Genomic DNA, 18,812 nt, shown 5'->3' with positions numbered 1-18,812 from the left:
AATTTTTTAAATTTCTTCTTATTAAACTGGAAAAAGGAGAGGTGATTTAGACTTTTATTTATTTTTTTCAATTTTCGCTTTATTTTTTGTGCCGCCAAAATGCATTTTCCATAACCATGCCGGCTATTAAACAGGGTGGATTGATTTAAATCACGCCGATTTAAATCATGATTTAAATCACGATTTAAATCAAAAGATTTTTTTCTATTTAAATCGGATCGATTTTAATCATGATTTTAATCATGATTTAAATCACTGATTTAAATCAAAAGGTTTTTTTTTAATATAAATCACGATTAAAATGAGAAGTGAGAGCAGTGCGCATGTGCGCCCATAGTTACACGGACGAAACTAGGGGCAACGATCTAACGCCAGGGTGAGGGGGGGACCCCAAAGTAAGTAAAAATCTTTTTTGTTTTACTATATGGCAATAGGTAGGTGTTTAAAAGCAGCATGTCTTAATTGTATAAACTATTAATAGCCTCCACATTTTGTTCATACTGCCCCTTTAATTCCACACTTCTAGCTTGGTTTCACTTTTGGTTTAGTTTCTTTTTCCATTCAGTTGACATGCCCAAACTTGTTGGATAGTCAGCATCCTACAGAAACCTCTGGAAGAGCATGGCATTGTGAATGTTACACATATACAGCCTTTATTCTACTGAGTTAAACAACTCAGCTTTATCTCATGATGGAAGAACCTTTGGATGGTAAAATATTTTCCTCAAAAAGCAGTTTATTGAAAAAAATCCGATTTAAATCAAAAAAATCCGATTTAAATCAAAAAAATCCGATTTTTTTGATTTTTTTAAAAAAACATTGATTTTTATCCACCCTGCTATTAAAGCTCCTACTCCTGCCATGTATCTGGACATCTAAGAACAGAGCATCTCAATGCAGTGTCTGGAAACCTTCCCTTTAATGGCTCTCCGGAGGACTCACTTTTTTGGGGGGAGCCTCCTGGCGGTTCTGGTTTAACGTACCCCTGACTTTTGCCAAATCATTATTTTCGAGTTCTGTTTCTTGTTGGTCATTGGAATATTAAGGCGATATTCTGGAATAAAAAAGAGAACCAAAACCCAAGAATGGGAGATAAAACGTCCCCTGTGACAAATAACGTGGTGGTGAGCGTATTTCATTATCGCTCCATTCACTTCTGTGGGACAGATAGAGACAGACACCATTATGGGGGAGATTTCTGAAAGAAATATCTGTCCATGTTGAGCCCTAGCAACCAATCACAGCGCAACTTTCATTTCATATTCTGCTCTTGGGTAGTGAAAGCTGCGCTGTGATTGGTTGCTATGGGCAGCAAAAGCTTTTCCAAGGGTTGTCTAGGGCTAGAAAAACAGGAGCCGCACATAAATCACCAGGTCACAAATGACCCATTGTAGCTTTTTTATTATTCCCACCCCTCTCCTGAGTATTTTGATATTTGTTTTATTCAAATCCGCCATATGGTTCAAAAGATATGGGACTTTTTATTTAGCGATCATTTTCTTTATGAAGGGGGCGTGGATCACAGGACTGTCTGCATAATTAACACATGAGCCACGCCCCCTTAGCAAAGACCATAAAAAGTGGCACTAAATAAAAAGCCGATATCTCATGAACCGTATGGTGGATTTAAAGAAAAAAAAAACAAAACAGATTACTCAGGGGGAGCAACGACTATAAGGAGCAAACCTGCCCCCTTTTTTCAAGTTGACAAACCCCTTTCAGAAAACCTCTGCATTTATTGGTCTTCTTCAGGCCATTTGTTGACTCGATGGATCGATTTGACTCTGTTTTTCTCGTAGCTGGAACGTTAGAAGAGAAGGAGATGACCTCTGTGAAGTTTGTGACATCCCCCTACATCCTGGATTTATCCAAAACACGGCGGTATTTTACCCCTGGAATGCCAGTGACCATTGTGGTAAGAGGGTACGGCGGTGGTAAGAGGGTACAGTCCTCCACCGGTTTACAAAAAGACAAAATATGACATAGAATCATGTATTTTTTTGCTGATGTCCAACTTAAAGGGATTTTTCATAAACAACGTAGATGACCTATCTGAGGGACAGATGATAAAAGTATGGTTACTGAGTGTCCAACTGCAGGTCAAACGAATGAAGGTCCCAAATCCCCTGTGTGACTGGAGCAGTACTGAGCATGTGCGAGTGCAGCGCCCCAGAGTCCTGGTCGTTGCAGTGCTGTGGCTTCGCCGCTAAGGGGAGCCATGGTACGTTCGATGGCACCGAAGGAGTTCCTCCAATCAGGTATCACAGACACCAATATGTTTCACAGCTGGGCCTCCGGGGGGAGCTAAGGGTGCTATTCATTAGGCCACTCCCCACCATAGTGGGTAAACTGGGGGTCAGGCAGGAAGTTAGAGAGAGAACGCTGACGGGATTGAACGGAGCAACACCTTGTGGCAGGGGGTGTTGTGAAGGGAGAGACTGTAGGGTCTCTGCCAGGGGTGGGATCCTGGCAGAGGCTTGGCATTGAAAGAACGTAACGGGTCCGCGCAGGCTCCTGGAAGCGGCGGGACTCAAGAAAGGACTAGAAGCGAGATAGATTGTGCTGAGTGAGAAACGAGATCAAGCAGAAGGAGAATACCAGCAGGGGTTTTGTTGAGAGAGGCAGCACCCTGCTGAGGCGCAATACCGGTGGCCGGAACGCCGAGGGAGTGGATTAGAATACAGCTTCAAGCCATACTCCAAACAGCGGCAGGACAGTCGGTCTCAGGCGGGCTGTCTACCACATATCACCTATGAAGTCTTGGGGGGCAATTGCGGGAGAGGGGCGACTCTAGGGTCCCGGAAGAACTCCAGGCCTACCTGACAAACGGGTGCCATTCCAACCTGAATACAGGGAAGGGGTGGATTACAGAGGAACATCAAATCGAGTTGTGAGGGAACTTAAGAAACAGACACAACCGTTGTGGGGTTACTTTCCGTGAGCACAGCAGGGAAGGACTACAACACATAGCGCTAGAAGGAAGGCACAGATTTCCACCTGAGAGGAGAACTCTGGAGGTGCCATTGGACCGGCCGGACTTGCGTAGCCTGGTGAACCGTGTTCTGGACTGAGGACTCAGAGATCTCCAGTAAAGAGGTAAAGAGACTGCAACCTGGTGTCCTCGTTATTTACCGCGACTTACACCCCACAACCGCACCGCTACATCGCTACCATTATTACCACCTATTTCACCGGACGTCCCCCACTGACGGACAGGGCCACGGACCGGGTCTAGCCACCGTGACAACCCCGAGACTGAGAACTAGAGGCCCGGCTCCGGGTACCCCTCGGCCCTGCGGCGGTGTGGGGGCGCGCCGCAGACTTGGCGTCACGAACAGGATCTACTTAAGCCTGAAGAATCAGGTCATGTGTGCCTAGAGACTGTGATTTACTGTGCTTGGACTGTACTTTATTGCAAGACTGTGTGCTGCGCCATTTGCCGCCAAAATTCGCCGCCATTGCAGCGCTGAGGAGAGCGCAGGAAGAGAAGCGGGGCGTGGAGTGGGCGTAGACGAGCTGGAGAGCGCGAACAGCAATGGCCGCCCAGTCTAAGTATTTTTGTGTCCTGAGGACGTGCCCGTCAACAGCTGAGGTACGCCTCCTGATCTTGGTCGGAGGGTGGAGACCATGGGGACGGGGCCGCCCACGGAAGAGACCGCGGGAAGAAGACGCGGGAAAAGAGCAAAAAATGGCGGCACCAGAAGCACCACGCGGAGCTGAGTCGGCTCAGTCTGAGGCCGCGGCGTCCGAGACAGACTCCGAGGCACCGCTGCTGGGAGGTCTGACCCTTACCGAGTCCCCGATGGGCCGACCTCCGACGCCGTTATCGGAGGGACGTGTGGCTGCGGCTGAGGCCCGCCAGCTGGCCCGCCGACTGAGGGCCGATGGCCGCGCGCTCACCCGGGTAGGCCAACCCACCGAGATCAAGCTGTCTCCCATTGCCCCTTACCCGGGCCCGGCTGAAAGCACCCCACCTGCACCGGGTCTGAAGATCATGCCGGATGCGGAGCACTTACGGCGCCTTATGGCAGAGTGGCGGAGCCGGCCCCAGCCTGCAGAACAAGTGGACTTGGTTGGTGTCCCCGAGATCCCGCCCTCGCACTGGGGTGTTGTGGTGGCCTTCCATCCCCAGCAAGGGAGAGGGGTCATACAGGAGATTGGGGAGCCGATCCAGGTCCGGGTGGACCGAGAAGAGGTGGAACCTTCTGGCAGGCGGTTTGATTGTAACCTGGAGCCGGGGGACGCCGTCACCTATACGAGGTGGAGAAGGAACACCAGTGAGACGGGCTGGTTTGCCCGGGGGGTCCAACGATGTGTCGCCCTCCAGGCTGCTGCTGGGACACCAGAAGAGGATAGTCCCGGAGGAAAAGCAGCGGGACCTGACCCCGCGGAACCGGGGGAAGTTCGACCTCACCGCGCCCCGGAGAAGCGGGTACGCCTACCGACGAGGAGGACCTCCCGAAGAGGGATTCTATCTTTACTGGAGCCAGGACGGCGTCCTGGCTCACCGGACCGATCTGTGGGTCTGGTGAAGCCAGGAAGGAAATCACCTTCCGCTGAGCCTCAGTAAGATATTGCTTTCAATGTTGATGAAAATGTAAATAGTTGCTACTTTATTGTTTTAACTGTTCCTGTTGCTGCTAAACCCGCCCAGGGTTAATGGATCCCTCTGTTGACCCGGGATCCCCTTTGTTTGTTTTTCTTTTTCTTGAAGTTTTTGCACCAAGTTACACAAACTGCAGTAATCATGGACTGTGCATGATTCGAACTTCCTTTGTAAATAGTTTGCACCTTCTTAAAGGTGCTTCCTACTGGTTTTAGCCAAAGACACTTTGCGAAGATATTTGCCCTATTGGTTTGAGCCAGAGACACTTTGTGAAGATACCTTTTCTACCGGTTCTAGTTAAAGACACTTTGCGAAGATACCAAACCGGAACCTTTGCGTGGGCTGGTAGGCTGAGAGAACGAGCTACCTCAGAGAGACTTGGTCCCCTCTTAAAGGGGATGTGAAGAATTGAACTTGAGAGAGATACTGTTGCAGAACAGTAAAGCTATAATGATGCTTGAAAAGAATGTAACTGTTTTCCATGAAAAGTTAAATGTGTTCAATTTGTTTGAAATGTGAAACCTGAATAATGTTTTGAAAGGTGCAGAGAGCCCGTAGGGGTAGATGTAGAGATCTGCATAGCTGAAAGTAAAGAAGTAATGATGAAGGTGAGGATAGAAGGTAAACCCTGCGTCCCCATAGAGAGTTACTTTGTTACTAAGGACAGAAAGTGAACCCGTAGGGGTTAGAGAGTGAGTCCTTAAAGGAGCCGAGAAGAGCGGGCTCAGAGTTCTTTAAATGAAAGGAATGTTATGTCTATACTATGTATAGTAGCGAAAGGCAGTAGGCCCTGGCTGAACGGGGCGGTCCTGTAAAAGAAAGGAGAGGCAGTAGGTCTGGTGCCATAGGGACAGGCGGTCCTGCAGGTTCAAAGTAGGAGAATGTGAAGTTACCTTACCCTGTAATGTGATTATAGGAAGGCCTTTGGTAAACTAAGAGTGTATGTTTCTTAAAGGCAATGTTAATTTATTGTTCCAGAATTTGCACTAAGTAGAATACCCGGTTGGGTAACAGGAGTTATGCATAGCCTGTAATTTATAATGTTGACCATGTTTGTAACGTTAAAAGTGTCCTCACCTCCCATAAAGGGAAGCCTGTTCAAGTATACTTATCGTTTTGCACTCAACAAAATTGTATGTCTTTTTGCTAATCTGTATTGTTGTTTTTCTTCCCAGTCCCGGAGTACTGTGTTTAACCAGGGGGGAGTGCAGCGCCCCAGAGTCCTGGTCGTTGCAGTGCTGTGGCTTCGCCGCTAAGGGGAGCCATGGTACGTTCGATGGCACCGAAGGAGTTCCTCCAATCAGGTATCACAGACACCAATATGTTTCACAGCTGGGCCTCCGGGGGGAGCTAAGGGTGCTATTCATTAGGCCACTCCCCACCATAGTGGGTAAACTGGGGGTCAGGCAGGAAGTTAGAGAGAGAACGCTGACGGGATTGAACGGAGCAACACCTTGTGGCAGGGGGTGTTGTGAAGGGAGAGACTGTAGGGTCTCTGCCAGGGGTGGGATCCTGGCAGAGGCTTGGCATTGAAAGAACGTAACGGGTCCGCGCAGGCTCCTGGAAGCGGCGGGACTCAAGAAAGGACTAGAAGCGAGATAGATTGTGCTGAGTGAGAAACGAGATCAAGCAGAAGGAGAATACCAGCAGGGGTTTTGTTGAGAGAGGCAGCACCCTGCTGAGGCGCAATACCGGTGGCCGGAACGCCGAGGGAGTGGATTAGAATACAGCTTCAAGCCATACTCCAAACAGCGGCAGGACAGTCGGTCTCAGGCGGGCTGTCTACCACATATCACCTATGAAGTCTTGGGGGGCAATTGCGGGAGAGGGGCGACTCTAGGGTCCCGGAAGAACTCCAGGCCTACCTGACAAACGGGTGCCATTCCAACCTGAATACAGGGAAGGGGTGGATTACAGAGGAACATCAAATCGAGTTGTGAGGGAACTTAAGAAACAGACACAACCGTTGTGGGGTTACTTTCCGTGAGCACAGCAGGGAAGGACTACAACACATAGCGCTAGAAGGAAGGCACAGATTTCCACCTGAGAGGAGAACTCTGGAGGTGCCATTGGACCGGCCGGACTTGCGTAGCCTGGTGAACCGTGTTCTGGACTGAGGACTCAGAGATCTCCAGTAAAGAGGTAAAGAGACTGCAACCTGGTGTCCTCGTTATTTACCGCGACTTACACCCCACAACCGCACCGCTACATCGCTACCATTATTACCACCTATTTCACCGGACGTCCCCCACTGACGGACAGGGCCACGGACCGGGTCTAGCCACCGTGACAACCCCGAGACTGAGAACTAGAGGCCCGGCTCCGGGTACCCCTCGGCCCTGCGGCGGTGTGGGGGCGCGCCGCACGACCACTGCTCTGTTCACTGTCTATAGGAGTGGTGGTTGTACATGCTCACTACAAGTACATTTGCACAGCTGATCTAGAGACCCCTGTTCTCAGAATCAGTGGGGGTCTGAGCTGCCAGACCCCCAGCAATCATAAGTTTATCATATATCCTGTGGATAGGTGATAAATGTTGTTTATGGGGCAACCCCTTTAGGCTACTTTCACACTAGCGTCGTGCACTGCACATCGCTATGCGACGTTGCAGCGCACCGACGCATACTGTGGAAGCGCCGCACAACGGGGGCAGCGGATGCGGTTTTACATCGCATCCGCTGCCCCATTGTGATGTGCGGGGAGGCAGGGGCGGAGTTCCGGCCGCGCATGCGCGGTCGGAATAGACGCTGAGGACGCACAAAAAAAGTTACATGTAATGTTTTTTTGTGCCGACGGTCCGACGCAACACGACGCAACCATCGCACGACGGTTGTGACGTGTGGCAATGCGTCGCACTGCGTAGCTAATTCAAGTCTATGGAGAAAAAACGCATCCTGCAAGCAATTTTGCAGGATGCGTTTTTTCTACAGAACGACGCATAGCGACACGCAGTGCACGACGCTAGTGTGAAAGAGGCCTAACAGGAGACCTCAACAGGGAATGTGTCATCAGAAAAGTGAATGTTTAAATCAGGTTTTGGTGTTATATGCATTTTTATACATTTTTGGCAATTCTTTTAGACATCTTTATTTAAAACAAAGTTAGTAATCTTTCAATCTTCACACTCAGCATTAAGGATACTTCCTATCCTTTCAAGAAGAGTTTTCAGCAGTCTCCTTATAATCAGAGTCAGAATTACAAAGACAGCCAACACCTCTATATACAGCTGATAAGGCAGGATCCACCATTCACAATATGTGAAGTCACAGTTCACCTCCTCCTCCTGTACAGTGACTGATAACACCTCTATATACAGTAGATAACACAGGCTCCACCATTCACAATAGGTGATGCCACAGCTCACCTCCTCCTCCTCCTGTACAATGACTGATAACACCTCTATATACAGCTGATAAGGCAGGATCCACCATTCACAATATGTGAAGTCACAGCTCACCTCCTCCTCCTGTACAGTGACTGATAACACCTGTATATATAGAGTAGATAACACAGGCTCCACCATTCACAATAGGTGATGCCACAGCTCACCTCCTCCTCCTCCTGTACAATGACTGATAACACCTCTATATACAGTAGGTAACACAGGATCCACCATTCACAATAGGTGACGTCACAGCTCACCTCCTCCTCCTGTACAATAACTGATAACACTTCTATATACAGTAGATAACACAGGATCCACCATTCACAATAGGTGATGTCACAGCTCACCTCCTCCTCCTGTACAATGACTGATAACACCTCTATATACAGTAGGTAACACAGGATCCACCATTCACAATAGGTGATGTCACAGCTCACCTCCTCCTCCGGTACAATGACTGATAACACCTCTATATACAGTAGATAACACAGGATCCACCATTCACAATAGGTGATGTCACAGCTCACCTCCTCCTCCTGTACAATGACTGATAACACCTCTATATACAGTAGATAACACAGGATCCACCATTCACAATAGATGATGTCACAGCTCACCTCCTCCTCCTGTACAATGACTCATAAGTCATAACACCTCTATATAGAGCAGATAACACAGGATCCACCATTCACAATAGGTGATGTCACAGCTCACCTCCTCCTCCTGTACAATGACTGATGACACCTCTATATACAGTAGATAACACAGGATCCACCATTCACAATAGGTGATGTCACAGCTCACCTCCTCCTCCTCTTGTACAATGACTGATAACACCTCTATATACAGTAGATAACACAGGATCCACCATTCACAATAGGTGATGTCACAGCTTACCTCCTCCTCCGGTACAATGACTGATAACACCTCTATATACAGTAGATAACACAGGATCCACCATTCACAATAGGTGATGTTACAGCTCACCTCCTCCTGTACAATCACTGATAACACCTCTATATACAGTAGACAACACAGGATCCACCATTTACAATAGGAGATATCACAGCTCAAATCCTCCTCCTGTACAATGACTGATAACACCTCTATATACAGTAGATAACACAGAATCCACCATTCACAATAGGTGATGTCACAGCTCACCTCCTCCTCCTGTACAATGACTGATAACACCTCTATATACAGTAGACAACACAGCATCCACCATTTACAATAGGAGATATCACAGCTCACCTCCTCCTCCTGTACAATGACTGATAACACCTCTATATACAGTAGATAACACAGAATCCACCATTCATAATAGGTGATGTCACAGCTCACCTCCTCCTCCTGTACAATGACTGATAACACCTCTAAATACAGTAGATAACACAGGATCCACCATTCACAATAGGTGATGTCACAGCTCACCTCCTCCTCCTGTACAATGACTGATAACACCTCTATATACAGTAGATAACACAGGATCCACCATTCACAAAAGGTGATGTCACAGCTCACCTCCTCCTCCTTCCATAATTATATTTGCACACCCTCATTAGATGCCTCACTACAATAGATAAGGTCAGAGTCCGTCAATTCTTACTAATATGCATGTCTTTCCTGAAACATCAGGAAGTTAGAGTCTAAACAAGCCCAGTGGCAACTGTGAAAATTGCAAGTCTTCTATTTTTTTTTAAATTCAGATTGTGATATGGAAAAGTAATTTTACCAATTTAATATATTTTAACACACATTTTCTGATGACACATTCCCTTTAAAGAAGGGGTATTTGTAAATGGCTTTCCCTCTGTGCTCTGTGTTGTCAGGCCGAGGTCACTCATGCAGACGGCTCCCCGGCTCTGGGCGTCACAGTTAAGCTCTTCAGATCTAACATTGAACAATATTCCTTCCCGTCCGGTGACAACGGGGCGAGATCCTTCACGATCAACACACAACCCACCCAGAAAACCTTTGAAGTTAAGGTACCGGCATTGTGTGACATTGGTCATTACATCTAAAATTCAACCTTTACAAATTAACTAGGTGTTTATTGAACGCAGGTCACAGCCGGAGAGGCCGGCGCCCGCCAGGAGGAGTCTCTGACCCTGACTGCCTACAACTCCCAAACTAACAGTTTCCTCTACTTGGAGATCCCAGACCAAATACTGAGCCCCGGAGAAAACGTAAAAGTCACCATGAAGGTTGTAACTAATGATCCTGGAAGAGTGAAGAAAGTCTATTACATGGTGAGAGGCTGAAGGATGGTAGGACGGAACTATAAGTCTCCATCACTAATGACCCCTATGTATATAATTTACTGGGTTATGAGAGGTCCATGACAGGGACAAGAGCCTCCATTACTTTGTGGCCATGAGTCCCACCGTCACTAGCATGTCATATTGGGACATCCTAGAATGGTAAAAGTCTAAGAGTTAAATATCATATTGCAGGGAATCTCTCACCAGGATTTTTCTATTTAAACTGAGGGCAGCATAAAGTAGGGGCAGAGACAGTGATTCCAGGGATGTATCACTTACTGGGCTGATTGTTGTACTTTCAATACAGTCAGTGTTTTATCAGCAGGAGATTATCACTGCAGGACTAGGTGTCATGTGCAGACCAGTCATGGTATTCTGGGACTCCACCCCCACCACTGATTGGCAGCTTACTGACAATGCACAGTGTACAAGCTGCCAATCAGTGGTGTGGGCGGGGTTATACACAGCTCAGCATTCTGAGCTCTGCTACATCTGTAGCAGGGAAAACTGTGATTCTATCAAAAGTGTACAAAATAGTTCAGCAAGTGATACATCCCTGGAATCAGGGCCTCTACCCCTACATCATGCTGCTCTCAGATTACACAGATTTGCTTTAATGTAAATTTGTCCCACTGACACCTGACATCTTATGATGACTCTGACATCTCACTTGTTTGTGACTCTGACAGCCGACCTTGACACCTAATGCAGATACCTGAGGTTGATAAGTGAGGCAGACAACAGACTCTGACGCCTAAGCGCTCATTCACACATCAGTTTTTCTCCTATGAGTTCTATTCGTGTTTTTCACTGATAGAACTCGTACCCATTGTAGCCCTGTAGCCTATGGAGCTGTTTATGAGTAAAACTAATAAAACTCTGACAAACATTGGTCAAAAACACCGGTGAAATTTGGAGTGAATTTCAAGTATATCAGAAGATAGTGATTTTTCTCGTGCGTCTATAATTGTCCGAGATTCACCGGTGGTTTTGGTTAAAGCGTCACTAGAGTTTGGTCAGCGTAAGTTTTTACCAATGGAGTTTGATCAGAATTTTATGAGTTTTTCTCGGATTTAAAAATGACTGATGGAACTTTTCTCCAGCTTCTATCAGTCAGTGAAAAACGGACAGCACAGATATGGTATCCCAGTGCTGCCCAATATATTCATGGACCCAGTGGGGACTTTTTTTGGCCACCCATAGACTTGAATGGGTGAGTCCCATACACTTTACTGAATAAACTACTGAGTGCTGCCATTATTTTCACACGCTGATTCAGTCCGTGAAGGATAGCGCTCGTTGGCACTGCCCCATTGAATAACATCCGCCCGAGTGCGGACAGAAAACACTGTCATGTGAACGAGCCCTGACTGATGCTGGACTTCATAGTTCAGCCATTTATGATTTCTCATTGGGTCTATAATATCTTACTTGGGTGTTTTTTGGGTCTATATTCCTTTTCTTAGATTCTCAACAAAGGTCAGATCCTGGATTTGAAATCCATTGACCGAGTAGACGTCATGGTGGTGAACGTGCTCATCACCTCCAACATGGTTCCCTCCTTCCGGATTGTCGCCTACTATTACTTGGGCTCTGAGATTGTGGCCAATTCCGCTTGGGTGGATATCACTGATGTCTGTGAAGGCAAGGTAACCCCAACCTCAGTAGATGCCCTCAACCCCCCTGTGGGTAAATTATGGGTACATTTACTGGGGGTTTATCTATATTTCAGCTTCAGCTTAGAACAAATGTGGTGAACAGCATACTACCGGGAAAACCCTTCCAGCTCACGATAGAGACAGACGGGAAGACCGCCGTGTCCTTGTCTGCAGTAGATACCGCCGTGTACCTTCTGAACTCCAAGAATAAGCTGACCCCCTCCAAGGTAGCCGAAATCCACCACCTCTGGTCTCCAGATATTCAATGTCGAGTCCGCGGCCTGGGAATCATCAATTGTATCAAGCCGTCCTCAGTATGGCCTCCTCCATGTCTTCCAGGTTTATAAGGCCATGAATGCCTACGATCTGGGCTGCTCCCCGGGAAGTGGAAAGGATTATAAATCTGTGTTCATAGACGCAGGACTAGCGTTCGTCTCCTCGGTGGGATACAGTGACATGAAAGGTGACTGAACGATTAGGAACGGAGCCATTTATTCTGCACATTCTCAATTGAGTCGTGATAATGAAAGTGAAGGCGATAGAGTCATTAAATATTAATATGGCCTTTATGTTCTACCTATTCATTACTTTCTCTATCAATTATTTTATATTTTGATGGATCGGACTTTTATTGATAACGATGAGACAATTGTGTTTTTTTTTTAATTATTTCTTTATTTCTGAAGATAGAAGAGGTAGTGAGTTAAACTTTTATGCTTTTTTATTGTTTAATTGTTTTTAAACCTTTTTTTAACTTTATTTTTAGTCGGAGAACAAGGCTGCCGTCACACGTTCAGTATTTGGTCAGTATTTTACCTCAGTATTTGTAAGCCAAAACCAGGAGTGGGTGGTAAATGCAGAAGTGATGCATGTGTTTCTATTATACTTTTCCTCTAATTGTTCCACTCCTGGTTTTGGCTTACAAATACTGATGTAAAATACTGACCAAATACTTCTAGTGTGACGGCAGCCTAAGAAGTAGGCAAAGTTATGACACTGATGACGATGATCGATCATCAAATTTTACGATTACAACTTTTTTCTTTTATTTGCTCGTAGAACTTAGCTGCAAAGTTTCTCAAAGGAAGAAACGATCCCTGGATTTCTCTGCACTTGCTATGCAGAAAGGTAAATCTGGAGATAAGCGGTGCTGTAGCTGCTTTTTTGGATATGGTCACTATGGATGAGGTGTGGACTGGTCCATCACAGAAGATTCACCCGCGTCGTCTTCTCTCCGCAGTAAATAAGTTCCAGGACCAGAAGCTGAAGCAATGCTGCACGACCGGGATGAAGCTACTGCCGCCTCGTATGGAAAAAAAGTGTGAGACCCGAGCCAGCCGGATAAGTGCCGAGGATTGCCGCACGGCGTTTATCGAATGCTGCAAATACGCGGAGGAGCTCCGCAAGAAGATCCAAGCGAGCAAAAGGAAGGACATCATTGGGAGAAGTAAGAAATGTTATAGAATGTTGGCTTATCCTTTACATTTATCCATAATAAGAGGTCAGGTCAGGGCGACCATAGGGACCATCTCGTGCAAGTCCTGTATTAAGTATGAGCGCTGAAAAAACGCTGGTCAACATGGCCACTTGTCCCACAATATTAAAGGGGTTTGGAAGGAGCGATAATTTGGCGCCATACAGCACAACAGTGGCTTAGTGATGGCCTTCTGTATCAGATCTGAACACACGCTGATGGATCTGACCTATATCGGACCTTCTGGTGATGCACGTCCGCGCCATTTCCTTTTTTTTTTGCACACTTTGGTGCTGGATAAATTACCACACTTGTGCCAAAAAAAGAGCACCACAAATGCACTGCACCTTCAAGTTATGGAAACACGTTTTCTTGTGTTTTCCAACTTACGGAATGTAGATCAGAGCATTGAGCTAATAATGGTACAAATAGTCCAGGTGTTGCCATAATATCTTGCCCCATTTTGTTTCACCCTTATGGCTTCCCCTGATGGATTCCTGGACCATCATTACTGCTGCTTTCCTGATACTTTCCTCCTTCTCCACACTCTGATCTTCCATGTACAAACCCCTCCCGTTCTGCTACCACTAACACTATGTACCACCTATGCCGGTGGCCCTGCATGGTTTCCCTTCCCTCCTCCATGCAGGGACGCTAACTGACTCCATGCGGCGTGTTCTCCGGCATGGTTCCTGTGTCTCTGTTCCGGAGGCACATCTAGGGCATGCGTGCTGCCCTGTTCTTAAAGACCCAGCTCATGCACCTGCAAATATGCCCCCAGCTGATGCCTGGGGGGCATCCTGATTAAAAGTCACCTTCCCCAATAGGGAGGTGCCTAAGCAACATTGAGTTATTAGTGAATGAAGTGTGCTACTAGTGAGTTCTTAGGTCGCCTGGTCCTTGTGTGACTAGGTGCTGAACCTGAATCCATGGTGTGTGTGCGGCCAGTGCCCAAACCTGCTCCCCTGGTCCTTGTGTGTCCTGTGCCTGAACTTTGTCCCCTGGTCTGTGTAGCCAGTGACTGAATCCAACCCCTGGTCTTTGTGCTGCCATTCCCTGAACCTGCTACCCTGCTCCTTAAGTGGATGGTACCTGAACCCGAACCCCTGGTCTTTGTGCAGCCAGTCACTGACCTCTGAAGCCACTCCGGTGGAACCTGTACCAGTTCCCGAGACCATTGTGTCTGAACGTGCACCTATCCCAGTACTCCATGTCTGTATCCATCCTGCCCGAGGAGTAGTCTGAATAGAGCCCGAGTCCAGTCCTAGTCAGTGATCCTAACCCTTGGGGTCAGCAGCCTCATTACTCCGTAGAAGTGGTAAAATGGTGACAACCTGCTGCTTCAACATTGAGAGGTTTTCAACTACTCCCAGCATCGCTACTGGTCAGCTGCTTCCAGCTCCAGCAGTGGCCGCATGTACTTACTGTACAGCGCCATGTAGTGGCCGTTCCTGGGTACTGCAGCTCAGCTGCTGTTCACATTAATAGGAACTGAGCTACAACTCCGAGTAGCAGCCATTACACAGTGTACGGAGCTGTGCTCTTCCATATGGCCGCTACCAAAACAGATGATCGGTGGGACATGTGGATGTTGGCCTCTCACTGATGTAACAATGAAGACCTATCTAATAGTTCATCAATATCGTACCACTGCCTAAATATAAAGAATCAGCATCATCAGGATATATAAAATGGTCAGACATTTTCACCATCGAATTGTCCCACACAGCGCAAGAGGAGGACGAGGAGGAGGATTTCACTGATGAAAGTGAGGTGCAGGTTCGATCATCTTTCCCAGAAAGCTGGTTGTGGAGAACCATCGAGGTGAACAAAAAATTCAGGTACCGATACAGAGACAGGACATAGGCCCCACCCAGGTGTCAAACACCAAAGAGGGGAGGACAGGGATGTAATGTGATTAGTGGAGCCAGGAGTCAGGGGGGCGGTACCTTTATCAGTGGCAGTCGAGGAAGGAACCATTCTCTTCACGCTTCTCCTGGCTGAAGAATATCCTGTCCTTCCTTTAAGGGGCTATTATTATAAGAATGAATCCAGTATTTGCTATTCGCCTTTTGACCTCCGCTGCTCCTCCATACCACTATCCGTGCCCCCTGACAATCTTCCGGCTTCCTTTTCCAGCAGTGACAGCGTGTGACCACTGCTTCTATCAGTGGCCAATGAGTCATTAATGAGGCCATCGATTGGCTGCAGGTGTCCCTGGTGGAAGAGGAAGAAGAACAACAAAAAACTTCACACCACGTTCGGCTCATTCTTAAACAAAAAAAATGGACTACTCCTTTAAGATTGGTTTGGTACAAACCAATGCCAAAACAGCAAGATGTGATGAGGTCTTGTATGGACAAAAATTAAAATTGTAGTGACTTTGTGCGCCTCTTCTTCGTTCTGGTCCATTGGACTGCTGGAGACATCTGTCTCTAGCAGTCCAATGGACAAGGGTGAAGAAGAGGTGCACTAAGTCCCTACAATTTGAATGCAAGGCCATTGCTCCATCCAAAAGTGAACTTCATAGCCCCGTTCATGAGATCAACGGAGGTCTTTGCAGATGGACCCACAAAGATCACTGAGGGCAGATAATAATTTGTGGTCAGAAATAACCCTTTAAAGGGGTTGTCCACTAATTGGACAACCACTATGTTAATTATACAGTCCCCAATGCAAAATATAAGCAGTCTACTCTCACCTCCTGAACTGGTGCCATTCTAGCAATTTTGACGCTGTGTTTGCTGTTATATCATTGGAGCGCTGCAGCCGATCAGCAATGGGCTGCAGCGCTCACACTACACTCATAACACAATGTAAACTTCTTTCTCTGTCACCAGTGAAAATATACATGTTCATGACTCTCTCACCACATGGGAGATACAAGGAGTGGGAATGTCGGAAGGACAAGGTGAGGCCACCTCAATATTCTTATGTCTCGTCTTGAGGGCTAGTTTGGGATAGTCTGGTCCTTCAGGGGGTTCTCATCCACTCCTAATGTCCACAGGATTCTGTGTGGCTGAACCCATCAAAGTCAAAGTCTTCAAGGAATTTCATGTCCACCTCCGAGTCCCATATTCGGTGAAGAGGTTTGAGCAGATGGAGCTCCGGCCTGTGTTGTATAATTACTACGAAAAAGATCTCAAGGTGAGTCCAGGACGGTGCGAGTGTGCCTCGCTCTTTATAGACCACGTGGTCAAAGGTTATATTCAGTCACTGGTGATCTGCAGCTTATTATATTATATGGGATTATTAAATATTGTACAATCCCTGGTGTTTTGGTCTTCTATTTTATAGTTCCTAGTGGCCTAGTGGATTATTGTACAATCCCTGGCGATCATCTAGTGGTTTATCATATAGTTCAAGATGATTTAATGTGTTATTGTACAATTCTGGATCATATATTAGCTTCTTCTATAGTCCCTGGTGATCTAGTGGGATAGTGTATATTCCCTAGTGCTCTGGGGGTCTATTGTATAGTCTATAGTGATCTAGGGAGTTATTGTACAGAACCTGGGGATCTAGTGGATTATTGATAGTCCCTGGTGGTTGATGCTTTATTTTATGGCAACTAGTGATCTATTGAGTGATTATATAGTCCCTGGTGATCTAGTGGATATTGTTTAAGTGCTAATGATCTAGTGGATCACTGTATATTAGTTGGTTATCTAATGGGTTACTGTGTGGACTCTAATGTTCAAATTACTTATTATACAGTTCCTGGTGATCTAGTGGGTTTCTGTACAGGTCCAGGTAATCTAGAAGCTTTATATACTGTATGTCCCCTAGTGATCTTGTGAGCTGTTGTATATTCCCTATTGATTGAATGGGTAATTGGATAGTCCCTAGTGATCTACTGAGTCATTGTATAGTTCCTGGTGATTGAGTGGGTTATTGTATAGATTCTGGTGTTCTAGTGACTTATTATACAGTTCCCGGTGATCTAGTGGGTTTCTATACAGGTTCTGGTAATCTACAACCTTTATATATGTCTCCTAGAGATCTTGTGGGCTGTTGTATATTCCCTATTGATCGATTATGTAATTGGATAGTCTCTGGTGATCTATTGAGTCATTGTATAGTTCCTGGTGATCCAGTTGGTTATTGTATAGATTCTGGTGATTGGGTGAATCATTGTATAGTTCCTGGTGATCAAGTGGGTCTTTGTATACACTCTTATTATATAATCCTAGGCGATCTAGTGAATAACAATGGCGACTTTGATGATGTATAAGACACTTTGTGGCTTCTTGCCTTGCTCCGTCTCACAGAGCTGCTCGCTCCTCTATCCCGGCTCAGGTTAAAGTATTTCTTGAGAAGACAGAAGATTTATGTAGCGCCACCACCGCTGAAGGAGAGCCCGTAGAACAGACGGTGACGGTGCCCTCAAAGTCCGCCATATCGATCCCATTTGTTGTCGTGCCCATTGGAAAGTCAAACCCAATAGTAACTGTGAAGGCGGTGGGACTACAGGGAATAGCGGACGGAGTGAAAAAACCTCTCCGGATTTTGGTGAGATGAAACATTCAACCTAAAGATCTCAGCAACCAGCGAAAGTCTTCTTCTGTCATTGTACTGAGATTCATTACAGTTTCATCTTCTCAGAGGGAAGGAGTCACAGTCGTAGAAGAGAAAACTTACATCGTAGATCCAAAGAGTAAGAAATGGCTATTGGTAAAGATTTCTGTAACCATGTCCTTCTCTCCGGTCCTCAAAATACCCATCCTTCACCACAGTCCTCTGTATACCATCACTCCTGGCCTCTGTATACCCATCCTTCACCAAAGTCCTCCATATACCATCACTCCCATCCTCTGTATACCGTCCATCACTACAATCCTCTGTATACCCATCCATCACTCCTGCCCTCTCTACAACCGTCCATCCCTCCTGGCCTCTGTATACCCATTCATCATCTCTGTCCTCTGTATACCCATTCATCATCTCTGTCCTCTGTATACCCATTCATCATCTCTGTCCTTTGTATACCCGTCCATCAACCCTGTCCTCTGTATACCCATACATCATCTCTGTCCTCTATATACCCGTCCATCAACCCTGTCCTCTGTATACCCATACATCATCTCTGTCCTCTGTATACCCGTCCATCAACCCTGTCCTCTGTATACCCATTCATCATCTTTGTCCTCTTTATACCCGTCCATCAACCCTGTCCTCTGTATACCCATTCATCATCTCTGTCCTTTGTACATTATACCCCTCCATCAACCCTGTCCTCTGTATACCCATTCATCACCTCTGTCCTCTGTATACCCGTCCATCAACCCTGTCCTCTATATACCCATTCATCATATCTGTCCTCTGTATACCCGTTTATCAACCCTGTCCTCTGTATACCCATTCATCATCTCTGCCCTTTGTATACCCCTCCATCAATCATGTCCTCTGTATACCCATTCATCAT

General features: G+C 46.5%; 1 protein-coding gene across 2 annotated transcripts in view; it reads left to right on the top strand.

The window, feature by feature from the left end:
* LOC143806136 (complement C4-like) overlaps positions 1–18,812 on the top strand; it is an 80,082-nt gene that overhangs the window by 27,602 nt on the left and 33,668 nt on the right. For both annotated transcript variants that reach the window (XR_013221401.1, XM_077286114.1), the window contains exons 10-22: positions 1,800–1,915; positions 9,824–9,979; positions 10,058–10,243; positions 11,722–11,904; positions 11,988–12,140; positions 12,253–12,376; positions 12,973–13,041; positions 13,154–13,360; positions 15,117–15,228; positions 16,228–16,298; positions 16,395–16,534; positions 17,687–17,899; positions 17,993–18,044. Coding sequence is in view for 1 of the 2 variants with exons in the window: in XM_077286114.1 (XP_077142229.1) it covers positions 1,800–1,915; positions 9,824–9,979; positions 10,058–10,243; positions 11,722–11,904; positions 11,988–12,140; positions 12,253–12,376; positions 12,973–13,041; positions 13,154–13,360; positions 15,117–15,228; positions 16,228–16,298; positions 16,395–16,534; positions 17,687–17,899; positions 17,993–18,044 (1,782 nt within the window). In the remaining variant the exon portion in view is untranslated. The remainder of the gene's footprint in view (positions 1–1,799; positions 1,916–9,823; positions 9,980–10,057; positions 10,244–11,721; positions 11,905–11,987; positions 12,141–12,252; positions 12,377–12,972; positions 13,042–13,153; positions 13,361–15,116; positions 15,229–16,227; positions 16,299–16,394; positions 16,535–17,686; positions 17,900–17,992; positions 18,045–18,812) is intronic.

This window comes from Ranitomeya variabilis, chromosome 2 (assembly GCF_051348905.1).
Source record: "Ranitomeya variabilis isolate aRanVar5 chromosome 2, aRanVar5.hap1, whole genome shotgun sequence".
Taxonomy (NCBI): Eukaryota; Metazoa; Chordata; class Amphibia; order Anura; family Dendrobatidae; genus Ranitomeya; species Ranitomeya variabilis.
The sequence above is the reverse complement of the archived record's forward strand: the minus strand, read 5'-3'. Positions and strand labels throughout refer to the sequence as shown.